This window comes from Juglans microcarpa x Juglans regia, chromosome 6S, assembly GCF_004785595.1.
Source record: "Juglans microcarpa x Juglans regia isolate MS1-56 chromosome 6S, Jm3101_v1.0, whole genome shotgun sequence".
NCBI classification, from domain to species: Eukaryota; Viridiplantae; Streptophyta; class Magnoliopsida; order Fagales; family Juglandaceae; genus Juglans; species Juglans microcarpa x Juglans regia.
Genome location: NC_054605.1, coordinates 14,003,365 through 14,025,252, shown reverse-complemented (window position 1 = coordinate 14,025,252; position 21,888 = coordinate 14,003,365). Strand labels below are relative to the sequence as shown.

At 34.8% G+C, this 21,888-nt stretch overlaps 3 protein-coding genes across 4 annotated transcripts; 1 reads left to right on the top strand and 2 right to left on the bottom strand.

The window, feature by feature from the left end:
• Positions 1–3,213: 3,213 nt before the first annotated feature.
• Positions 3,214–6,107, top strand: LOC121236965. 2 transcript variants are annotated; one of them, XM_041133494.1, is made up of 3 exons: positions 3,214–3,432; positions 3,564–3,719; positions 5,761–6,107. In XM_041133494.1, the coding sequence occupies exons 1-2, from the start codon at positions 3,427–3,429 to the stop codon at positions 3,717–3,719; spliced, it is 162 nt and encodes a 53-aa protein (XP_040989428.1). In that variant the 5' UTR covers positions 3,214–3,426; the 3' UTR covers positions 5,761–6,107. The 2 variants fall into 2 exon arrangements, with proteins under 2 accessions (XP_040989428.1, XP_040989427.1); XM_041133493.1 differs by lacking the exon at positions 5,761–6,107 and adding an exon at positions 4,087–4,307.
• Positions 6,108–9,583: 3,476 nt separating this feature from the next.
• On the bottom strand, positions 9,584–12,010 carry LOC121236964 (60S ribosomal protein L15-1). Its single transcript, XM_041133492.1, has 4 exons — positions 11,887–12,010; positions 10,990–11,156; positions 10,135–10,332; positions 9,584–10,032 (listed from the first exon to the last, which is right to left on the bottom strand). The coding sequence occupies exons 1-4, from the start codon at positions 11,888–11,890 to the stop codon at positions 9,787–9,789; spliced, it is 615 nt and encodes a 204-aa protein (XP_040989426.1). The 5' UTR covers positions 11,891–12,010; the 3' UTR covers positions 9,584–9,786.
• An 893-nt stretch (positions 12,011–12,903) lies between these two features.
• LOC121236962 (general transcription factor IIE subunit 1-like) lies at positions 12,904–20,527 on the bottom strand. Its single transcript, XM_041133488.1, is given in 12 exon segments — positions 12,904–13,212; positions 13,584–13,724; positions 14,689–14,893; positions 15,091–15,246; positions 15,248–15,325; positions 16,039–16,242; positions 17,927–18,110; positions 18,217–18,326; positions 18,509–18,637; positions 19,778–19,898; positions 20,162–20,284; positions 20,406–20,527. Coding segments are annotated over 11 exon segments (1,437 nt in total). The 5' UTR covers positions 20,429–20,527; the 3' UTR covers positions 12,904–13,212; positions 13,584–13,620.
• Between the last annotated feature and the right edge of the window lie 1,361 nt (positions 20,528–21,888).

Genomic DNA, 21,888 nt, shown 5'->3' with positions numbered 1-21,888 from the left:
AAAAGAGAAGTTCTTTGCATATGCCTCATTTCCACATGCACAACGCGAAATTGGTGATGTGGTTTTTTTTTTCTTTTAATATTTTTAAACGTATGCATTTAGAGAGACCCTAAATACTTAAATCAGTTTAATGTGGGTGGATTTCGAATTTTTATCCCTCTCCCACCAAGTTCTTCCTTCGCCAGCCTTCACGTTCGCCACCGTCTGGGGACCATCGACGAGAACGACCGACAGATGAGAATCTAGCCCCTACCAACCCACTGCATTCAGCTTGCATCCACGTTCAACTCATACAAGTTTTCTCTCACCAAGCTACTCTTGTTTCAATCGCTTTAGTACATTACTTGGTTTCGGATCCATTAGCTAAATTTATGTTTTCTTTTTTATTCTTGAAATCTTTTTTTTTTCTTTTTTTGCCTTTTCTTATAAGATCGCTCTATCAGTTTCTTGGCAACCTTTGAGACTTATTTCCCTCTGTCAACTCGAACTTGCAAAGAAAATCAAAACACTGAAAATCACAGAAGATAAAGTTTGGGTTTTTTTTTTTTTTTTTTTTGCTTTTGTTATTTTGTCTATTTCCTATTGAATTTAATTAACTATAAATGATTTGCTTTATTATTCGGTGAATATTAATTTTAGTGTTTTTGTTTTCCCTCTTTTATATAATCATCATGTAAAATGTAAGCATTAGATTTGGCTATCGCAAGTTTATTACATTAATTTTTACTCTTCTATCTATATATTTGACAGGTTTCATTTCTCAGTTTGTTTGAAAACTTGGAACTTTAGGTGTTAACGCATCATAATTTTTTTTGATGTGTTGTGCAAGAAGTTTTGTTTGGGATTTGAGTCCAAAATTGAGCAATCATAGCCGTATGTAGAATGTTAGTTTGAGTTGGATAACCATTTCGTTTTTTTCTTTCTTTTTGTTTTTTTTGAGTTGGGTAATAATTTAATTTCTATATCTTCAATTTGCATCTAAATTTGGATTTTTGTTACCCTAAGAGTGGAAACTACATTGAACAAGGATTTAAATATAATCTCTTTATTACATCATTTTCATGTAGATGCAAAATTATGGTAGTGGATTGTCTCGATTGCATGCAGCTTGAAAAAGCACAGTCACATTAATTTCTTATGCAAAACTAATCATTATGCAATATCTCTCTCGATTCCCAACTTTCATTTTTAAGGATTATTTAACAACCATGCTTTTAAATTGAAGTATTTATTTTCTGGATTTAAGTTGAAGATTTATGTTTAAAGTAATGCTACTCATCATCCTAATTCTCATCATCTCATGATGTGGCATTATATTATTGGAGACTATTTATTATATTTTATTTGTGAACCGATCATCTAATATCACATCATGAGATAATAAAATGATGATAAGAAAATTGATAATGAATATATGTTTTCTTATGTTTAACCACCATACTTTTTACGTACCCAATTGTGGAATGATTTATGCATTTATGTTTAGTAACTTTGTCCTAAAAACTCAGTTGAAATAATGAGATGGACAAAAAGGAAGATGAACCGCCACCTATGCCTTCTACATTAATTTTACTGACACAAGTATGTAACATATTAGTCATTGGAAGTGTCGTTGTGTCCGATATTGTCATTTAGTTAATGTGTTTTTTATTTGTGTAATTATAGGGATATTATGGTCCAGAAAATCCATACTACCCACCATTTATCATGCCTCAAAATGCATATCTAAATTCACATATACACACTTCGGGTAGCCAAGTATATTTTTTTTAAACCATTTTTAGTTTTTTTTTTCTTATATGCATTTGTGATGTTTTAACAACATGCCTAACTATAGCCTCTGTCGATGCCACCTTTTGGACCAATAATGCCTTACCCCTCGTCGAGTAATCTAGAGAAGTCCACACGAGTTCAACATACCTTCCAGGTATATTCATTTTAAACTTTTTTAGTTCTTTTTCTTATATGCATTTGAGATGTTTTAACACCGTGCCTAATTACAGTATCCGTTGATGCCACCTTTTGGACCAACGATGCCCTACCCTCCGTCGAGTAATCTGGAAGAGTCCACACGAGTTCAACATACCTTACAGGTATATTCCTTTTAAACTTTTTTAGTTTTGTTTTTTTTGTTATATGCATTGAATTTGTTTGAATATCGTGCCTCATTATAATCTCCATCAATGCCACATTTCGGATCAACTACTCCATATCCTTCGTCGAGTAATCTGAAGGAGTTAACAAGATCTAAAAAGACTCCCTAATTAGTAAGTGAATCATCAACTGTACTATTGCCATTGAGTGCTGAAAGTGAAAAGAATTTTGAAAGTACATAACACACAACTGATCAGAGCCATCACCTAACTAACAGTATTAGACTTTTAACCAAATTAGTAAACATCCAGTATATATAATATAAATTCTAATACAAAACATTCATTTTCAGAAATTTCGTCGGACGTAAATAAAGAGGCTGAGGCTGATGAGACTAATTAAGTATCAGATAATGATAAACGAGTTGAAGAGCTAAAACTTGATATGGAGTTCGTCACTGATAAAGAACTTTTGGCATATTATAAGCAATATGCCAAGCAACTGAGTTTTAGTGTTATCACACAAAGGACGAAGAGGGAGGCATATGAGAAAGCGAAATATGTGACAACTGGGTGTGCACATGGCGACAAGTACCATCCAAGCCACAATAATATCTCAAAGTCACGACCAACAATTAAAACGGATTGTAAAGCGAATGTAAATGCTCACTTGGACAAAAAGGATGTATGAATTTTGACAACTGCTAAGAATACTTACAGTCATAGTACTGTCAGCCTATAGAACTCTAGATTTTTTAGAAGTCACAAATGTTTAAATGAATACAATCAAAGAATGCTCGATTTAAATGACAGAGCAGGTATTCGAATGAACAAAAATTTTGAAACACTTGTTATTGATGCCGGGGGTTTAGATGACAAATATATCACATTTTACATAATATGATGAAATTAGATGGTAATATAATATATAAAATTTTCCTTCTCGATATCTATGAAATTTTTTTTTATTTTAACTCAAAATTCTCATAGGAGAGAACCGAATTTAATAAATTCTGTAGATACCTCATTTCTGTATCTACAAAATTCTCATGCCATCCCAAACCAATCAAAAGATTTTATTCAAAATTTATTAAATATTATTTTAATGATTTCAACACGTCTGTCACGTTGCATTGGAGATTATCCAGGCCCGATTCGGTCCAACCTTTGGTACGCTGCCGAAACGCGGGCGTTCAAGAAACCTCACCCACACCGGACCGATCTCATAGGAGAGAACTGAATCCATGGAGATCTCTCCGTATTAGGAGTCTTAGGACAAACGCGGCCGCATCGAAACGTTCCCTTTTGCCTTTTGTAGCTTCATCATCCAAAAATGCTCGTAAGCTTCTAGATCTCTCTCGCCCACTTAGATCTCTCTCGCGCACGCACACACTGACACTCTGAAAATTAAGGAAATTAAGGTAAATTGTTAAATTATTTTGGGTTTTGATCGTGTGTGGATGGGTGCAGTTCAGGAGGTTGATGGAGGTGGAACCGCCGAGCCCGGTGAGGTACATAATCGGAGCGGTGATCATGATGATCGGAGTTGTATTTCCCGTCGGATATATGATGTTCCGAAACAAGCGTGTCTCCTCATCCTCTTCCTCTTACTCCAAACAGACGTAGGTGTGCCTTTTTGGTCTTTTTTTGTTTTCTTTATCGACCACATTGTTATTCATATTGGTGGAGAACCCTGCGATTTCTGAGTGTATATCGATTGGATCCATGTTTTGAATTACGAATTTGAAATCTTAATGTTCTGAGAGTTGCGTGTAAATGACAGGAAAATTGAATTTGAAAAAGAAAAAAGAAAAAAGACCCACCAGTTGACCGCGATTAATGCAAAGTATAAATCTTTCAAATCTAGGTCTATTAAATTTGTTTGAATTTAAAAATATATTAATTTTCACCCTATTGGAATTAATGTACTCGAATAATTCTACTGATCAAAAAAATGTACTTGAATAATTCTGTTGTGATGTTATTTCCCCAGGAACAAAGTTTTCATATAGAGAGACTGAAAATGAGAGCTTTGGATTCGATTTACACGTCGTAATGTATGAAGAAGAAAATAGAGGTAAAAGGATTTAACAGATCTTCCAAGTAAATGTAAAGTAACTTCTTTTTCATGGTATTGGTTGTTCGGGATTCTAGTATTGTATTTACCAAATGGCATGTGCACTTCAAATCAATTTTCTTGTTGGATTTTATGATGGGGCTGATTTTATGTTTATTATGCATTTAGTTTCATATACCAGGATAGATTTGGTCCATCTTTATGTCTTGGCATTTTGAGCTGACAGTTGTTAGCGGTTTCCTATAGGAATCTCTTTTATAATTTTATTATTAGCTATCATACTTAGGTTCTTTTTCAGCTCTGCTGAGACTAGATTCAATCTGTGGAGTGGTAATTAATAGAATCCAGATTTAGCTTCTGTAGCGTGCACAATTGATACATGAAGTGGATACGCATGTGACCTAAAACTGGGTAGTCAGATCATCATGGGAGAAATTTCATTAGGAGTATTGTAAAGGAACTTTAACTGTCTGGTATCATTTCATAAGAAATGCTAATAATAGTTTGTGGCAATTCTTCACTGATTGTTATCATACAAAATCAGAAGAGCTGCCACTTCAATCAGATGACAATGATTTTATATAGGAATGTATTGAAAGGTTTTACTTTTTGGGATATATGTGTCTCGCATTTGATTGATGCAACATGCATTCGGTTGTTAAGGAATCTAGGACAAGTGTGTTTGGTGTGTGTGGAGACTCAGTGTTCCTCAATTTCATAGAAGGTTAGTCACCCATTTAATTGCTAAGTTTGCTACAGCTAGTATCACCTTTTGCCATGTTGCTTATCTGGCAATGATGCCAAATTTGTTACCAAAATTTTCAAAATCAGCAGAAGTAGGGATGAGGGAGTCCTGGAATATAGTTTGGTGGTAAGAGATGGGGTGGCCATACATCTAAGGTTGCTGCAAGAGGAGTCCAGGGTCTGTAGTCACTGTCTAACAGCTCAAGATGATCTGATTATGGTGGAATAGGATGTTGGAATGGTAGCGAGGAATATTAAGGCAGATTGATTGGTAGTGCATGGCCTTAGAAAGAAAGGAGAACTCTTCAGAAATTCTAAAACGAAGATTCGATATCTGTCAGCCATCAATATAGTCTAAAAGGGTAATATCATGGTTCCGCAGAAATTCCACTAGCGGTGGAATCTTGTAGTATGCATGTCTTCTTTCAAAAATTCTTGGAGCAGAATTTTCGAAGTTAAAATGGCATGTGTTAACCTGACCTAAAGGTTAGATGAAGGGTCATGAGGCTTTTAGTTAATCTGTATAGCTTACAAGTTACAATTGCATCTCATCTTTAACGCTTGCAGGTGAATTATTGCTGGTTTTGAGTTGTTATGGTAAGGAGAGTGGACATTGCAATTTCTTTTCAGGCAAAGATGCAATGGATCAGTGGCTTAGTCATTTACATACCTTGCAGCAGTCTATTTAACTAGAAAATAGAAATAACAAGGCCTAGACTATGTATAAAGGGTCTATTGAAACAGCAATTACATGAAGCAAACTGAATGGACAAAAAAAAAAAAGTGCTATCCCGCTAGGATTGTGGTAAGTGCAGTGTCTGCATAACATCATTTGTTCCTTTCTACAGAGACTTTGTTGGAGGATGCTCTCTTCTCTGAGTGCTAGTATGCATATTTTGTGGGTCAATTGCCATAAGCGGGAGAAGATGAGGAGCTGTTCAAAAGCATCTCAAACTAAATTTGTTCTTTAGCGAGAGGGAATGATTAATATGCACTGAAGTTGGGGATGATGCATCGACCAGGAAATGAGTATTCGGAACTGAGTATTGGCGTTGTTGGAACTTGGCATTAGAAGTGGACTGCTGCCATGCTTCGTGCACCTGAGAGTTAAGATACGTTTAAACCTACGGACACAACCAACGAAATTGGGTCCTGTTTGGATGTTGAGTTCTCTATTAATAGTAGTGAGTTGAGATAGTGAAGTGACTTTTGTAAAATCTCTTTACAGTTGTAGCACTTCTCAAAAAAGTTTGTGTAGAGTTGGTTTTTTTTTTTTTTTTTTGGAACTTTTCTTACAAACCTAAACTGAAATTTGGCAAAATTTGAAGTAGTATCTTGCTAGCAAGTAAGGCTGTAAATGAATCAGTCTGTTTGATTGCCCGTTCGATACTCGCTCGGCTAAAATTGAATCAAACTCGACTCGTGAAAAAAAAAAAAAAAAAAAAAAGAGCTCGCCTGTTATAGCAGATACCTGCTCGATTAGTAAATGACACATATCTGGCTAAACTCAACTTGACTCGGCTAAGGTTCATTAAGACCCGCCTGTTTATGCTTAAGTAGACTCGTTAGCTCAACTCAATTAAAGCTCATTCATACATTGATAAATGTGTGTATATATATATATATATATATATATTGGATAATAATATAAGCATAACACCTTTTATAATTAAATATATAGTATATAACCTAATTACTAATGTCTATATATTGAATGTTCTTCATAGCTATTTAATTTGTACAATAGTTAGTTGGTAAGATTTAATAATTTCTTATATTAGTTGATAGGAACTGTATATGAAATGTTAATATATACTATCATATTATTTATATGTATTGATAATTTATATAGGCATATAATATAAGGTTATTATAGATAAATATAAACTAGTTACATATTAATTATTATAATTTTTTACAATTTTCTAATTCAATAAAAGGTCTTCTTGGTAGTTGTAAATTTTTCATTAAATTTAAATTTTTTTTATTTATCTAATTTCTTAATTATTAAATTTTATTTAAAAACTAAAAAATAAACAACTTCAGCTGAACTTGAGCTCGAGTTGAAAACTTAACTTACTGAGTTGAGCTCAAACAAAGATTGGAAAAAAAATCTCAAGCTCGAACTTAAGTCTTTTGAGTCAAGCTGAGCTCGGCAATCCAAAGACCGGCTGACTCGACTCAATTATAACCTTACTAGCAAGAATGACAAAAATATTACAAGACGAACTATTGTACGCCACTAGATTCAATGCACAAAATACCTTCTGCTCATCAATACATGCATTAAATTCAATTCATGCATTACAAATAGAGTCATTCTATACACCTTCCACTTTTTCTCATACGGCACACGAAAGGTGATCTGGCATTTTTTTTTATTTTTTATTTTTTATGTTAAACGCTCGTTTAATTAAACCTAAAATTATACCCTTTCGAATTTATTTTCCCCCCACACCCACGTTCTTCCGCCATTCTTCTTCCCCCGCCAGCAGCCTCTTCTTCCTCCGACAGCGGCCATTTCATGTTTGCCACCATCTGGGACTGCCGACGAGAACCTAGCCACGAAAATGAAATTGAACTGATCAATATCGCACCTTCTTAATTGGGATTTGGTTAGTCATGACGTGCAGTTTTCCCTCCTTATAGGTGCTTATTAGAAACAAAAATGAAATTGAACTGAACAATATCTCACCTTCAAGTGTTTCAGCTTCTAGTGTTTCACGAATATTAATAGCTCCAACCAAATGAAATGAAAAATGAAGTTCCTAGTGTTTCAGCTCCAACCAAATATTAATAGCAGATATGAGATTACGAAGAAGATTTTAGGAGGAAAAGCTAATTTATAATGGTCACCATAACACTCAACATCCAGTATATGAGAGGCGTTATAAACACTTTACCACAAATATGTGTCTTTGCGGAGAAATGGTTCACGAATATGTCTAAGAACAGCAAAGAACTCCATGATAAAATAAGGAAAAGAGGACACCTTATCAAAGAAAGTGGTCATTTTGTCAAAAGAACTCCATCAACAGCAAAGAACAAATGGAAACAACTTACGTAGGTGTAGGAGTACAGACAATGGAAAAAGCATCAACTATGGCTCTTTGTCCAGACAATGTCCTAGGTGTAGGAGAAAAATTACCCAAATCGCCTTTGTGAAGAACTTCGGCAGGAAGCGCTCTCTCTCTCTCTCTCTCTCTCTCGGTCGAGATCCGCCTCTTTTCTGGGGGTCAAACTCAGTCTGTCATGGGTTTGGGGGTCGAGCTCCGTCCTACATCTGGCTCGAGGGGTCGAGTTTTCGTCGTGGTAGTGGTAGTCAAGAGAGGGAATGGTTTGAGAGAGGGAATGGTTTTCTAGAGAGAGGTTGTGAATCTCAAAGGGAGAGGCTTGAGAGAGGAAATGGTTTTTGGGGAGGGAGAAGCTTGATTTCTGGTCGAGAGAGGGAAATATGTTTTCGGGGAGGGAGAGTTGAGATGGACCGGAGGAAGAAAAGTGGACCCGGTTTGCCAAAAATTCGTGTGCCGTGTGATCATAGACCGGCCTATGAGTAGATTTTTCCTTACAAATAGGGGTGGGTTCAGTCTAGCTTGTAAGCAGTCTAGTGCGGTATCGGTTCTTAAAAACCAAAATAGATCCTAAATCGGTTCTGTACCCATTTTCATATTTTGAAAATTAGTCTAAATCGAACTGGAACGATATATATTTATAATTTTTTATATTGTATATAATTTTTTTATTTATATTATATATATTATATGTTAAATTGCTAATTAATATAATATAAAATTCTAATATGATTATTGAAGTCTATTAATCTTATAACAAATTAATATAACATGTATTATAACATTAATCTTATAATTTTTAATATAACATTTGATATAACACATAATTTTTAATCTTATAATATAAAATTAATATAACAGAAAATTTTAATTTTAAACATAAATATTAATGTTAACTTATTACTATAAACTTATTATATATATATATATATATATCAATGATAAATACATTTTTGGCATAATAAATATATTTTTATAAATACATTTTTACACATTTAATCATATATACTCGTATAAAAGATCTAGAACGTATATAGACTACATTTAAATTCAATATTAGTTTGTGTTAATTATTATAAAGTAATGTAATTATATTATAAAATTAATAGTTTAGTATATATAAATATCATATTATTATTAATATAGATAATTTGTAAAATCGAAAAAATCAGATTGAAAATTTCAATTTTAGTAATGAATCAATCCGGTATCGGTTATTAAATTTTCTAAACCGACATACATTTGGTTATAAAAGATATATAAAATCAAACTGAATCGGATCGGTTCCACCCATACTCACAAGGAATGCTTTCCCAAGACATGCCACTAGGGCACTTCCCGTCAAGGCAACATGACCACAACATTTTAATGTGTTTCTGACGACGTTTGGTCGAGAGATTAAAATTCGTTGAGAGGTTATGTACAGTCTCCATAATTTATTAAAGACACCTTTAAATAGGTTTGACGCAAGTTAGTCAGTTGTTTAGCTGGAAAAACAAAAACTCTTCAGGACTAGTTGATAGATCCGACGGAAGCGAATGGATGCCAGTAAACATGGCTAAAACACCAAACCACTTGAGCCAAAAGCTTGAGAATCATGCAATGAACGAGCAAACATATGTTAAGCATTAAGCAACTCAATAATATGCAGAGTCCAAAACTCAAGCAACTTGGTAGAATTTTAACTTAGAACACGATTTCAAATATTTCAATCTCCAAAATTTCAAACTCCAAATAACCACTAATGTTTCCTCCAAGTAAATGTCCAGAAAATGATGGAAAACACGAGAAGTAACTAGGATCAACGGTAGCGTCGGAGAGAAAGGGTGTTGTTTCTCTTCCAATTAGCCCTGCGAGAAGGTCGTTGCTTGTGGTGGCGGTGTCCCTTTCCACGCAGTCCCCTGTACTTTTTCCCAGCAGAAGTAAGACCACGAAGCTCCCTGTGCTTGTGGACGGGATTGCAGATCCAGTTGATTCTTGGGTCATTTCGGACGGCATTGTGCGCAACATCAACCAGAATCACCTCATAGTACTTATAAGTTGAATCCTGTGTTGGAAAAAACAGCAATACATCAGAATAAGTAAGACATCACTCCAAGCAACGGCTAAAAATACAATAAAAAAGGAATGGATAGAATAGGCAATTAACCTCATTAAGCCAGTATGAATTCACAACCCTGAGACCTCCCAGCTTCCGGCCAGCACGTTCCTCTGCAACTGACCTCTTGCTGCGCTGAAACTTCAGTTGAGTTACACCCTGGTTTGTGGGCTTCCCATACACAATACCCTTCGGAACAGGCCTCTTCCGACCACCACGCCTAACACGAACACGATAAACTACATAACCCTGCAAACAAGTCATCATTGATAAAGATTCATCAATGAAATTCTTTATGTGAGTGCCCACTTAATATAATTCACATATGATAAAGGTGAAAAAAAATCATGCAGCAGATTCGTGGCCAGTAAATAGAAGTATTTTTTTCTTTACAGAACATGCCTCACCTTCCATATTTAAAATTCACAACCTCACAAGTCATTGTTAGAATCATAGCTTACTCCCCAAACGGCCAGCAATTTATCAATTTAGTTGAGACAAAAGCAAGATCCAGAAAGATATCTTGCACGGTCAGATGATCGACAGAAAATTTATCACAACTTGTCACAATAGTATACCCAACGGAGAAATGTAAACCAATAAAGATGTAGCTCAACCAGTATTAAACTACTCTGCATTGTAAACCGTTTATAATTAGATAGATCACTTTCATGTTCTTGTGACTGCAGAGGGATTCAATACAAGCCCCTAGTCCTGTAGAGTGCTAGAGAGGAAAAGAAACAGACAACAAACTGTATAGACTATTTTTCTATAATGAACAATTTGTCTAAGCTAGAACCATAAACCTCTTAATATCGGCTAATAGCTCTCTCAGAATTTTTTATAAAGCATATTTCAGGCGTAGGGCGAATAGAATCTCTACAAAGAACCTAAAGTCATTGTCACCTGCTTTGCCTTGTAACCCAACCGGCGAGCCTTGTCAGGGCGAGTTGGCCGGGTAACACGAACAATGGAAGGGTGCTGGCGGTACTCCCAACACCTCACCCTCTGCAGGAACCTCATCACATCGGACTGCTTCTTCCTCCATAGCTCTGACACGTACTTATAAGCCCCTATTGTCACCAAAACCATAAAAATAAAATAATGCTATTCCATCTATTACGCTTCCAAACAAAAAAATAATAATAATATACCGCGAATTATGCTTCATAATAGCATATAAATTATAAAAGCCACCATCCGTTTTGACCATCTGCTCGGTTCATAAAAGTATACAAAACCAGACGCATCCACTTTCCTAGAAAAATAAATCGCAGAAGCTAGCACAACATATGTTTTCAGAACCCTTTATGCAGCCGGTCAGAGAACAAGTATATATAATTTGTGAGCACAATAGGCTCAATACATCTTATGTAAACCCTCATTCATACCCGATCAGGTGTATTTGAGAATAAAAATGGATCTAGACTTATAGGACAATGTTTAGAAATAATTATCAAATGCAAGATTGTCAGATCTGTAAGATTTCCATTTTTCCAAACACCAGAAACTAAAAATAGCCTCTTATAAGCCATGCGCCCCAGTCAACGAGTTCCTTGAACATATTCCCAAAAATGAGCACAACATAAACCACAACCCTGAACCTTAATCTGCTAATCAAGAGAAATATAAAAATATCACAAAAAGGAGAACCAAAGAGCTTCCGAGTAACGAGTGTCTCACAAAACAAAGAAACAAAATTCGAAAGAAATAACTGATTCTACTTAGAGAGAAAGAGAGAGATTTGATTTCTAGTAATGAAACTGAATGTAACGTTGCAGAGAGAGGAGAGAGAGAGAGTACCCATGGGATCGGCAATGGGCGGCGAGGCGCGGTCACGAGGTAGGGTTTTTGCTTAAAGAAAAGAAAGAAATGTAGGGTTGGATGGCGAATGAGGGTTTATAAACGTGGGAGAGGTCAGGGACCTCGAAACTGGGCCGTCCGCTTCACTTGCATTTTCTCCATCCTGCCCATCTCATATTTACAGTGTCGTTTGGGTTTTGGGCTGAATTTGTTTGTCCTACGTAAGGAAGCAGCAACTTGGGCTCACAAGGAAATTGTGAAATTGAATTGAAAAGTGGTTTATGTCTAAATGGATCCACTTTCCGCTAAGATAAATTATATTCCTAAATCTATGTATATAGTATACTTAATAAAGTGATTAAAAAATATAATATATTATTTAAGTTATATGGGTGGTATGCTCTACACATCAGCTTGAAAAAATAATAACTCATTCGAAAAAGTGACATTTTACTTACCAATCGAACCTTCATTTTATACTGTTGATTTGATATACTAGCAAGAAAAATTTAAAACTAAACCTGTGGAGGGTGTGTAAAAGTATAACTTCTCTCTTGAAGAATAGTATGTGTCTGTCCTATTTGAGAAAAAGTAATGTTACACACAGTCGTAAAATGTGCAAGTATCGTACAGTCATTTTAAAAAAATAGGATCTACTATTATTATTATTATTTTTTCATGCGGATTCTATATTTATTTATTTTTTTTTAAATTTTGCAGTACTTGCATAATCACGACTGTAACTATCATTTCTCTTTGATATTTGAGATGTGAGAACACAAATCATAAACATCTTCAATCAAAAAATAACGTGAGTCTATATAATCTATATCATTTTCAAATCATAAGCCTTGCTCTCTAGAGTTGTACCGTCTACTATCTTCTTTTATTATTAAAGTTTTATTGTTGTGATCATTTTTTAAAATTAATGATTTTTATTTAAAACTAACAGTCTATTTTCTTATTTAAAAATAATATATTTAAAACTTTCAAGCTGAGTCTGTACATACCTTAAACTTCTTGCAATAGATGGCCAATCATGAGATAAGACCAATTATTTCGTATTATTCCGATAATGTAAGTTTGTAACATTTAAATTTGTACGGTATATAATCTTTTTCATTGTTTGTTGGGAAAGAACACTAACGACCAAGCCCAATGTAATAAACGTTAAGAGTCATAGTTGAACGTGCAATCCCGTCAGGAAACCGAACCCTGCATATGTCAAGATGCCAAAGCTTTCAAACTATCTGACAGAATGCATTGCGGTTTAGCCCCACATCGAGACATTCTCGGACTCAGAATTTGGAAAATCGCTAGGCCCAACTGAACCACACAAGAACAACCCATGTAAGTGCAGAACAAGGGATAAAGATCGAGCTAGGTGATAATCTAGAAAAATAATCATGTTATTTATCAAAGCTAAAACAAAAATGTGAGTATTTTATACATCCATTGAATGACAGCAATGCCACTGATTTTGTACTGCTTATCAGTCACAACCTATCCAGCCCCAATCCAAGCAAGCAAAACCAAAGACCCCCCCCCCCCCCAAAAAAAAAAAAAAAAAAAAATGGTCTGTCATGAATTATGGAATAACATCATACCGCTTGAACAACACTCGGAAAATCCGAGTTGAAGAAAAATTCCACATGCTAATCACATCTAACGGATAAAATGAAGTCATGACAATCTACCTGTTAGGCTAGAAAACTACTCTCTTCCAACCATCCACTACTCTCTTGGACCTTCCTCCCAGTATATATCGTCGCTGTCGTCTCCCAAAGCATCAGCTTGAATGTTCAAGTCATGAGCTTTGTAATTCTCATTTGCATTGCCTGTAAAAAATTATGGGAAACATACGGTCAATGGCCACCAAACCACGTCAGTCATTATTGTTCAATCAATACAATAAAAAACAAACTACTACAAAAACTAAAATTTTCATTAACACCATCGTACCAATGAACACCCAACATTAGCGTTCTTCGCTGATGTCAATTTTTCAGCAAAATACCTCATAGATGGAACTTTGTTCGGTCCAACTAATGGTAACTTACACAGTGTCACACTACAGCTTATTCTCTTATTTTATTTCAGTTTTCTAATTCACCATATTTTTTAATACAGAAATTGTTTTTGCAAGTGCCTGTGCAGATGAGTGGACCAATAATGGCAGATTGAAAGATGTATCTCAAATTAGCTGCTTAAAATGCAACATCAGGGTGTTGCGTGCCAACTTATTTCCTGGAAACTTGCCCTTTTTTCAAAACTAGAATCATTTTCCCTTTACTCTGGCATCAAATGACATTTCCTCCCCATGTGAACAAGAGGCTGAGGGGAAGGTCACTGCCCCCGGCATAAAATGACCAAAATATCTTGAGCAATCTTAAGGCACTTTCTCCTCAATTTTGTTACATATGCCTTCTAATATCCTACACAAGATCCGTCTTTATTTCCATACAATTAAGCTTCTGCTTGTAAATTGTTATCGATTGATAAACACTTCTTGACGTCAACAATTGGTTGGCACAACCTAACTGGCTCATGAAACTTCTCCTTCACCTTAATTACATATGAAACTGCTATTTGTTAAACAATTGATGTCATAATTTGCATCAGATCACTTCCTTCACACACATCACATGGAAACTTTACAGTTAAAAATAGTAAAAATTGAATACCATTATGTTGTATTAATTCTTTGTTAACATAGACATTAACTGACTATTTATGAGATAAGAAAATATAAAAAAAAGAGAAATAACTTGAATTGAACACAGATTATAACATTGTTATTACCTGCAACTGGAGCCTCTTCCCATTCCACATCATCGCCCTCATCCTCCTCACGTTTCGATTTCATTCCAACTTGGCGATTAGAAGTCATGCCAGAGATACCATTGAAGGATTGTGCATTTGACAATTCATCTTGTTGCTTGGCACCTTCTTCTAGCTCTTGCTGCTTCTTGAGTAAGGCGGCATAGTAAGCCTTGAGATACTCATCCTAGCAATTAATCAAGAAGTAGAAATGAAGTGAAATCAGAAGAAAAAAATGAAAATACGAAAAAGGGGGAGGAGAACAAAATATTTTTTGGTATAAATAAAAACAAGAAACAAAAAAGAGAGTAAGGAAAAATATGATGCAGATCAAGGCAAGAAATAAACTATTAGATTCTCTGAGATGTTTCTTATTGCATGAACCTGTACATTCTTCTTATCATCATTCACGATAGTTGACTTCTTGTCATCTGAAAATTCTAAAGATGCTGAGCTGCCTTCCATCTTTGACTCCTGCTTGACCTCTCCCTGTTGCTCCTTTGTCAGGTTCATTCCTTCCTTGATCATCCATGGCGGCAAAAACTTTCAGAGATGCACTCTTATTTTCAGATTTAGTATCATCTGGCCTGCCTTCAGCCCCAGAAAAGTCAACTTCAATCTGCCAAGACCCAACTATAAACTGCTCGTAATTCGTAAACATTCATTTGTGATAGATATGTTCAAAGTATGAAACTAAGGGGCTACGCACCCAACAATTAATAACCATAGACCTTTGAGTATGCATTTTTTTATGTTATAAAAATCACTTCAGGAGAATATCTCTGTATTTTACATGTTACAATATTAAATTCTGGTTATACAAGAAATAAATCTCCTTCATAGTAAGGATCTTAAGAACCCAGACATTTTTTTGACCACAAGACAAACTTATATGGCTTACAAATCAGTCATTACTAAGGATTTCATCACAACTTCGTGAAGAATTAAGTCCCGACACATTTTGGACAATTTGGCCTAGCATTAGAGCAAATCAACCAGCCTAACTCAGATACCAGTATTGGAAAAATCAAGAGAAACCGTGAGAAGTATATTTGGGTCTATCGGGAATCTTCTGTTCACACTATCATAATTGCAAGCCTTATTAATGTGGTCAGAAATCCTGACAGGCACAAAATTTATCATAACGCACTTAAAGTATGATATCAACATCATAAAATGATAAGTATAATATCAACAATATGCTCTCAAGAAACAATGAAGGTTTGATTTATAAAAGAAATAGAAAGAAATAAGCAATCAAGGTTTTAGTGCTCCTACTCAAACCCCAAAAAATCAGACATACAAAAGGAAAAAGATATGAGGAGAAGGTACCTTAGTGTCTCCGAAAAAAGGCAATGATGTTCCACCATACCCCAGCACCTGAGAAAATCTAGAAGGATCAATGGCACTAGAATCACCATTTGCTGCACGACCAGCAGCTCTTGCTTGAGCCTCCCATGCTTGAAGACCACCAAATTCAGGAACAGGCAAGTCTTTTACTCTACCAAGTTGCTCCACTAAAGGCTTGAGTTGTACCTGCACTTGTTCCATTTTGTTAATTCAGAAAAGAATGAGAACGTACTATACATAAGAAGTACCATAATTTTTTTATGGGTACATAAAAAGTCCCATAACTGGCAAAGATTGCATGTCAAGTCAACTTGAAGACAAGCCTTAATCCCCCCCCCACCCCAAGAAATTTTTTTTTTTTTCGATAAGTAAAAAATTATATATATCAAAAGGAGAAACCAAGTACACTGAATGTATACAAGAAAACACCTTGCCCAAAATGACCCAAAAAGCCCCTAATGACCCAAAAAGTCCCACTAAATAACCATCATAACAAACAGATTGAAAGTCGCCTAGCCCATAAAGCTGACATATGCGGTAAAGATTAGTAGGATAGCCAGCAAAAAATTGCACAACATCATGCTGAAGGCCAATGCATGTGTGCTCGGGCACACAAACACACACAAAGGATAGACAGAGACACGGCAACACAATATAATATCCAGAAAAATGGTTAAAGAACATGAGGGTTGCATGAATTGCTATGAAACTACTTATCTAGATCTTGAAGACACAGAAACTGTGCACGATGGACAGTCTTGAAGCTACAAATTTAATATGAGGGACTGCATTTCCTTATGTATAAATGAAAACTTATACATAGTTCATTTAAAAGTGCAGCACTACTCCACACCAGCTTCCAAATACAGTATCTAATAACTAACAAAAGATTTTGTCAAGGGCCAAGAATTCCGTTTAGGGTGGGCCAAAACATATTGGCAAATCGACATTTGAAAAAATAGAATACAATTTCTTAAATAGGTAACCAGGTGCTCTATATTCGTTAGATAAATGTGTGATATGTAATCTTCAACAAGTGCGACATAAAAGCACGTGGATATTCTGGGAGTGCTTTGACATGACTAATACAGATAATCAAGCCTCAGACATGACATTTTCCTACTTAGACAGTTCCATTTTAAAGAATAATTTGGATCTGCAAATGCCTCCACAGACTACCAGAGAGAAATAACCCACATAATTCCCAAGCAATGAGCTAGACCTTAACATTTTTTTACAAGCAATTGAAGATTTTATTAAAAAGAACTCAAAAGGCATAGCCCCTTATAACATGTGGAGGAATCTTCTTAGACCCCTATTCTATCACAACAGAAATGGTTTCAAATATTAAAAAACATGAGGTCGCCAAACAAAAACTCTCCTCTTCATAAAATTGCTTAAACCCCGAGGGGGTTTCTTTTTGTCATCTTATTTTTTAACAAGTAATTGTGGATTTTATTACAGAACAAAAGGCATAGCCCAAGTAGACACTTCTATCATTCTTTTTTTTTTTTTTTCAGTTAATAACATTTAAACCTAAAATTCACCCCTAGCTACCCCTCCTGCACCACCAAACCCAAAGTTCTTTTGATTAGTAACAATCGTATAAGCAGAACCACCAAACCCCAAAGTTGAAGTGCGAATATTTACAATTTCCAACTCACAAATATACATGCAATAATTTGCAAACAATGTCCTTTAAGAAATATCATTAATTTTCTGGCAAGTAAATAATGTAAGCATATGAAAATTGGATAACAATACCGATATTACAATGTATAACCACTTCTAACAAAACATCACAACTTTTATACAATTACCTAATCACAGATCACATCCAAAACATATGTTAGCCATGAGAAAATTAAACCTCCATCTTTTGAAGCATGTCCTTTAACTTTGCACGCCTTTGCCTCCTCGCATTGTCATCTCCTTCTCCTCCTTCTTGAGAAGCTAATGCGTCACTCTCAGCCACAAGTTCCCCATTACAATTTTCACAATGAAAATATTCATCATCCAAAGAGATTAACCGCAAAGCATCCAATGCAGTATACCTAAACATTTCAAGCACAAGTTCTCAGAAAATAAATTCATAGGCATGCTCATGTGTCCATGTATGACTTTAGTATTTTAAAAAAGAAAATCAGCAGTCATTGAGACCTTTTCCCACATTTAGGGCATATGTACTCCTGAACTGTGTTCTTGTTCTCCAATTCATCTTTCAGTTTTTTCTTCATACACTGCAATCTGTACCTAACCACATCGTATATCTGCAATAGATTTTTCCTTTAGGACTCTTAGCAAAGCCAGAAGTTGGTCAACATATGATTAACCATATAATGAAGGTTGAAGAACAAGGAAAAGGTTCATGTGGCATTTTCATCTATATCAAGTAGCTAAACATGCATTTACAAACAACAAAATTAAGAGAGAGAGAGAATGGGGAAGAAACCTGAGCATAATCAAGGCAACAGTATGAGTGAGTGTGCATCTTAATCTTTTCCTCCCCCGCTTGTGCTGTCTGTTGACCAGCAACTGTGGCAGCTACAGCAGCACTAAATATATTTGCTCCTTTAGCAGTCTGTGGTAGAATATATCTAATTGAATGATTTATACTTCATACAAACGAGCCAACTTATTGATGCATATCTTCAACTAACAAGAAGAACCATATATTTCCTCCATGCAATCACAGTAAGTCACTTAGGGCTTAAAAAAGGGAACCCAATATGACAGCTACTATGCATGAACTCAAGAATGAAAAGTGCGAAGCTGCAACAAAGCATGGCTGAGAGCAGATAAAACTACAAGAAAAGCTGCTTTCTTTTTAGTGGTTGGTAAACAAAAGTGTTCTAGCAAAACCAAAAGAATACTAATACCTGTGTAAGACCTGCACATAATATGGATGATGGATTATTGTGTGTAGAAAATTGGGTGTATTTCTTTTCTTTTCTTTCCTTTTTTCTTTGCAGTCAGGGTGATGGTAAATTATGGGACATGTAAATATTATTGTTGGCTGTGATTTGGAGTTTTAAAAGTGGCTGGCCTGAAATTGTTTTGGGAAAAAAGCATTTATGTAACCAATATAAATAAATAGACATGCTTTGGTGTTCTAATACATGTCCACAGCTCCAAAATTGATATTTGGGGTTTGTGCACACTAACTACAAACATTATTAGAGGCTTTTCCAAGAGATTATTAGAGGCTTTTCCAAGCGATTGTGATGCCAGGGTTGAAATTTGATATAGGCAAGGACAGAGCTTATCGAGCTAGGATTTATAAGAACATCAGAAGAGTGGTTAACAAGGTCTGGTAGCAGGATTAAAAGTTAAAAAAGGCACAGAAATCTAGAAAGGAGAGCGTGATTCAGAACCTCAACTGACAACTATGGTCATTTTTTCCCTTGATTTTATGAAGAAATTCAGGAAACCATACTTAGCACCAACGTAATGTGAGGTCGTAAACCATCGATATCGCTTGTAAGAACTTGCTTAATCATCTCACTTTTCACTTCAGTTAAACTTTACCGAAACTAACATATACATAAAAATATGAATATTAGAAAAAATATAAACACACACATATATAGCCGTATGTATGCATGTTGGATGGTCTTAATTCTATGGGAATAATGCCATGCTTCCCAATATTATACAACTACTTGCCGAATGTATTTTTATCAACACGAAAGTAAACAAATGAGCTAAAATCAATACCGACCTCTCTCCTATGATCTCGGGTAACCAGTTTTTCTTCCTCGAATTTTCGTAAGGTTCGACGAAGCTGTTTCGAACGTAATTTCAAGTCCTTGGCCAAATCCTCTTCTCTTACCCATTGACGTCTGGGAATCAAATAAAAAAACGCAGCAACAACAAAAAAAGAATTGCTTCAAATTTTCTAAAATGCCCATCTGGAAGCAATTTGGTGCACTTTACCTTCAGGTTCCATCTGAACATCTTTTTAGATTTAAATTCCTTAAATTTTAGTTCCAATCTCGAAACTATTGCATGCCCCATAAGAGGAACACATGTTTCTTTAAAAAAAAAAAACAAACAGAAAACATGATCTCAATAAATTATGAAGCAAACAAAAGTGGGGCTGAACCTAGTGAGTGCATCGAGCACCACGACGGCGATGCCTCTGTCGTCACTTCGACCCGTTTTGGGTTGATTATCCCCTTTCGTCGTTATGTCATCGTAGAATGCTCTTGCTGCGAGCTTCACCAGCCTTTTTCAATTCATCCATACAAGAAAAGAAGCTTAACGTAAACCTCGAAAAAAAATTGACACGAATATATTTTCTGGCAAATTTTGAGGAGGGGAAAACCTCAGACTTCAGGAGAGTGTACCTGTTAAAAGGTTCGACACTCATGTTCTTGTTTCTTGAAGTCAATCAGTGAAGAAAGTTCTAGGTTTTGGAATCTTAGAGAAGACGGAGGGAAATGTGAGACTTTCTGGTCCGTTATAAGGTAGAATTCTGGGCATCAGATTGGAGATATCTATCTATTCTACCTATTATAATAAGCGGCTATCGCTACTAATGAACAGTGAATTTTCACATTTCATTTAGATAATCTGTGCTTAACGTGCTGTGTATTTTCTATCCTTCCATCCTTTTCTTCTTCTGTATCCGTTTATACGAGTTGTCTTTGATTTTTTGGTTTAGACGTGTCAGAGCATTCTTGATTAGTTAAAGTTAGATTTTTTATAAATATAAAATAAATTTAACTTTTAACTATTCTATTCATATAAATTTTTATATTAAAATAATTATTTTTTTATTATATAATAATAAAATAATATAAAATAAATTTGATTTTAACTATTCACATCAAATCTCTACATTAGATTATCTATTTATTTATTATATAATAATAAATAATTAATAATTTCAAAAATATTTTAATTATGAATTTATTTTATCTTATTTTACTATTCATAATATTATATATTAATTAGTAATCATATTCTAATTATATTTTTTCAATTGTTATTTTAGTTAATATAAAATATATTTGATGAATGAATAATTTTTTTAAATTTAAAAATAATTTTAAAAATAAATATAATTAAATTTTAATTATTTAAAATTTCAATTATTTAAAATTTAACTATTCGATTGCATTTTATGCTTTTTTTAACTAATCAATAAGAGTGCTCTCTGATGTTGACAGTTTTGCCTTTTTTTAATCTTTCAGCTTTTTGCTTTCACACTTTTTACGATACTTTTTACAATACTTTTTACAATATATTATAAAATAAGAATATTTTTATAAAATAATATTAATTTTATAAAAATACCTCTCTTTTTAAAATAAATATTGTTATATAAAATGTTGTAAAATATATCGTGTGTTTACATTTTTCTTTTATCTTTTCTCTTCATTTTCTGTCTCTTCTTCTCACCAAAGTAACCTTTTTCTCTCTTCTTTTTCTCTGTCTCTATCTTGTCTGCATCTTTTATTCGTCTTCATCTATATGTTCTCTCTCAACTCAGACCCTCTCTCTTTTTTCTCTCTTCACCTCGCGCCACTAGCCGCCATTAGCAGCCGCAGACTAGGCTAGACAATAGCCCTCCTTCAAGCAGTAGCAGCTCTCTCTCGATCTCTCATACGTTTCCCACTCGTAGCTATTGGATGAACATTCTTCAGGTTTTCATCAAACGTCGCAAACAAGTAAGTTTCTATTGCTTGTCCAGGCCTCTTTGGAGTCCCACCCTTCACATGATTAATCAAATTCTTGTATTTTCTCCGCTTGCTACATCACCCCCTTCTGATGGCCAACGACTCTCTGATACAACAATTTGCAGATTAGGTGCACCAGTTTTTGGGC